This window comes from Cannabis sativa, chromosome 5, assembly GCF_029168945.1.
Source record: "Cannabis sativa cultivar Pink pepper isolate KNU-18-1 chromosome 5, ASM2916894v1, whole genome shotgun sequence".
Lineage (NCBI taxonomy): Eukaryota > Viridiplantae > Streptophyta > Magnoliopsida > Rosales > Cannabaceae > Cannabis > Cannabis sativa.
Window position 1 is genome coordinate 73,790,257 of NC_083605.1, and position 3,044 is coordinate 73,793,300.

The following is a 3,044-nucleotide window of genomic DNA, read 5'->3' on the forward strand; positions in this document are numbered from 1 at the left end:
CAGTCGCTTACCCGCGAGTAATGGACGGACGAAGCGATCAACAAAATAATTAAGCATACCACTAAAGGGAAAACTACAAGATCGCAAAGGGGCATGGCCGGATGAATTACCGCAAGTCTTATGGTCCTACAACACAACCCCTCGATCTACAACTGGCGAAACACCCTTCTCACTTTCTTATGGGTGCGAGGCCATGTTGCCAGTAGAGGTTGGGGCCGGATCCTTGCGCAGAGACGCTTTGGATATCTCGCAGAACAACGAGAATCAGTTGCTTTACCTTGATTTTTTAGAAGAAAAGCGTGATAAAGCACAACTACAAAACGCGGCTTATCAACAACGAACTGCAAGGTACTTTAACTCGAAGGTTAAGATAAAACCTCTGCGAGTAGGGGACCTGGTCCTAAGAAAAGTAATGCCAAACACCAAAGTCCAATCCCACGGAGTCTTCGGAGACAATTGGGAAGGACCGTACATGATCGCAGATCAAATTGGTGATGCCACTTATCGACTCGCAACACTCGATGGGACCGCGATCCCACGAGCATGGAATAGCGAGAGCTTGAAATTCTATTATCAGTAATATTCGCGTCCTTTGATTCGAGTACTTATACTTAGACATTTATTATTCAATATAATTCCTAAGTATAGGGGCATGTATACCCGCATGTATTACTGATTGTTTGAATAAAAGTGCCTGTTAAGTTTTTTCTACTTTGTTACACCAATTTGTAATTAAAGTCGCATATATATATATATATATAATCGCGGTCACACCAAGTTGTGATCAAAGTTGAAAATAAAATCGCAAGTACCCATGTACTGCGTAAATATTAAAATGCATACTATCCCCGCGTGGATAGAAATTTGTCCAAAAAGTAAGAGGAAATTCTTTAAGTACAAAGTGCGAGTACCCGCGTACCGCATATATAAAAAAAAAAACAAAACAGCGAAACAAAAGTAAAACTAAGATAGAAAATAATCAAGCAGCGGGAGTAGTCTCATCAGGAGCAGCCTCATCCACGATCTTGCTCACAACTTCATTCTCGACCTCCTCAGCCTGCGCTCCCTCGATTTCATCTGGAAGGTTGCCTTGAGTCCGGGTAGGAGACATCGAGCGAAAGGCTTCGGCCCATTTCAAGAAAGCCTTCATCTCCAAGCAGCGAGAAGTCGAAGTCAGGGACCTTAGAGAGAGTAGTATAAATATAATCAGACACAGCCTGATCATACTGTTTTTTCCCACTCTCTCTCTCAGCCTCTAAGTCGCGAGCCATCTCAGCGATCGTGTCCTGCGACTTCTTGAGCTCGAGCTCCAACTGTTCTTTGGCCCTGTTGGCTTCCTCGAGCTCCTTGTGAAGTTCCTCCATCTTGGCCACCTCCTGCTTCAGCCTCTTTATGTTTTCCTGAAAATGGGCGTTCTGCCTCTTCAGCGAGTCAGTTTCTTTCAAAGGCGTGGCCACGGCTTTCATAAACAAAGCCACAGATTGTGCGGCCAGTTCAGTTGATCGAGAAACAAGTTCCTCATAAGGAATCTCGGCCAGTAATTTTTCCTGCATAGCCAGGAAGTCGCGAGGGCGAACCGGAGAATCAATGACAACCTTCTTCCCCTTATCCTGAGTGGTCTTGGCCAACTTCTTGGAGGAATCTGCAGCGAGCGAAGTCATCACATCGCTCTTCCTCTTCTGTGCGACGACTGGTGAAGAAGCCGGTGTCCCACCCTTTTGCTTGATCTTCAGGACAGGGGCAGACTTCAGGAAAGTCATGTCTGCGAGCATAAAAGACAGATAAGTAAAAAAAAAAAAAAATCACGACACTACTCATCACGTTATGGCGAAAGGACGAGTTACCTGAAGTTTCTCGAGGAGTTTGCTTGGAAAGCCGTTTATCTATCCGCTCCTGCTGTCTCTCAGATGGTTCTTTATATACTGGCTCCCGTTGAAGACTCGCGTTCTCAGGGATCAGTTTGTGTTCTCGCAATTTGGCAGTCGTACACAGCAATCGCCAGTCGCGATCTTGTACCGGAAGACTCCCAAGAATTTCAGCTACCCCCTTTTTATGAGCGTTAAGCGTTGGTCGAGCTGGTCTATCTGCGATGACAACAAAAGAACGAGTTAGCAAAAGATCTCGAAAAACAGAGTAACAAACCTTATCTAAGTCAACAAATATGCGACATACTGGGTCTGCGATTAAAGTCGGTTCTGATCCCAGGAACCTTAAAAACGTAGAACCATTTTGACTTCCAATCACCCATGTTCGAAACCATCCCCTCAACCCCGTTGATTTCAGAAGTCGCCCATTTACTAAAGCAAAAGAAGCCGTTATGAAGGCCCACGCTCTTTATGTCATAAAAATAACTAAATTCCTCTACTGACGGAGCTCTATGGGCGTACTCCATGTACATCGCATAGAAGGCTAGAACAGTGCGATAACTGTTGGGTGTTAGCTGAAAAGGCGATACGTCGTAGCGTCTAAGAATGGCTGCGACGAAAGGATGAAATGGGACTGTTACACCACATCGAAGAATGGGTATTGAAATGACCACGTCCTCCGTAGGGATGATCGCAGGGTTGGTGAACGGAAGATGCGCTCTCTGAGAGGGTTTGGGACTTTGAAACGCAAGCCGCAACAGATTTAACCTCACGAAAGTGGTGAAGTCAGACTTGACGACTCGCGAGACTAGGTCTTCGCATGAGAAAGGCTCGTTCAGTTGGGAGTCGTCAGCGAGTCCGTCCCGCTCCTCCCTTCCGCTTCCTCTTCTTCCCCACCTGACTCGCGGGCTGGAGTAGTCCATCCCTCCTCCACCTCCTCGACCTCGATGTCAGGAGCCTGCCTCGTACGGATGAGGTAGTCGCGAGCTGACACTGTGGATTCACTATCTCGGATATCGATTGCCCCAGGTTCGGTAAGCTCCCGTACCATCTTCTCGATCTCCACAGAAGACATAGGACCTAACTCTATCTCCGCGGCCTCCATTTCGGAGATGTCCGTAGGGAGAAAACTGTCCCTCTCCTGGTCCGATTCCCCGTCAAAGGCGCGACCTCCTGATC

At 46.9% G+C, this 3,044-nt stretch overlaps 1 protein-coding gene across 1 annotated transcript; it reads right to left on the bottom strand.

Moving 5' to 3' along the window:
- Nucleotides 1-979: 979 nt before the first annotated feature.
- On the bottom strand, nt 980-2,788 carry LOC133038507 (uncharacterized). Its single transcript, XM_061116678.1, has 4 exons — nt 2,173-2,788; nt 1,845-2,084; nt 1,228-1,762; nt 980-1,181 (listed from the first exon to the last, which is right to left on the bottom strand). Exons 1-4 carry the CDS (start codon nt 2,786-2,788, stop codon nt 980-982), a joined length of 1,593 nt encoding a protein of 530 aa, XP_060972661.1.
- Between the last annotated feature and the right edge of the window lie 256 nt (nt 2,789-3,044).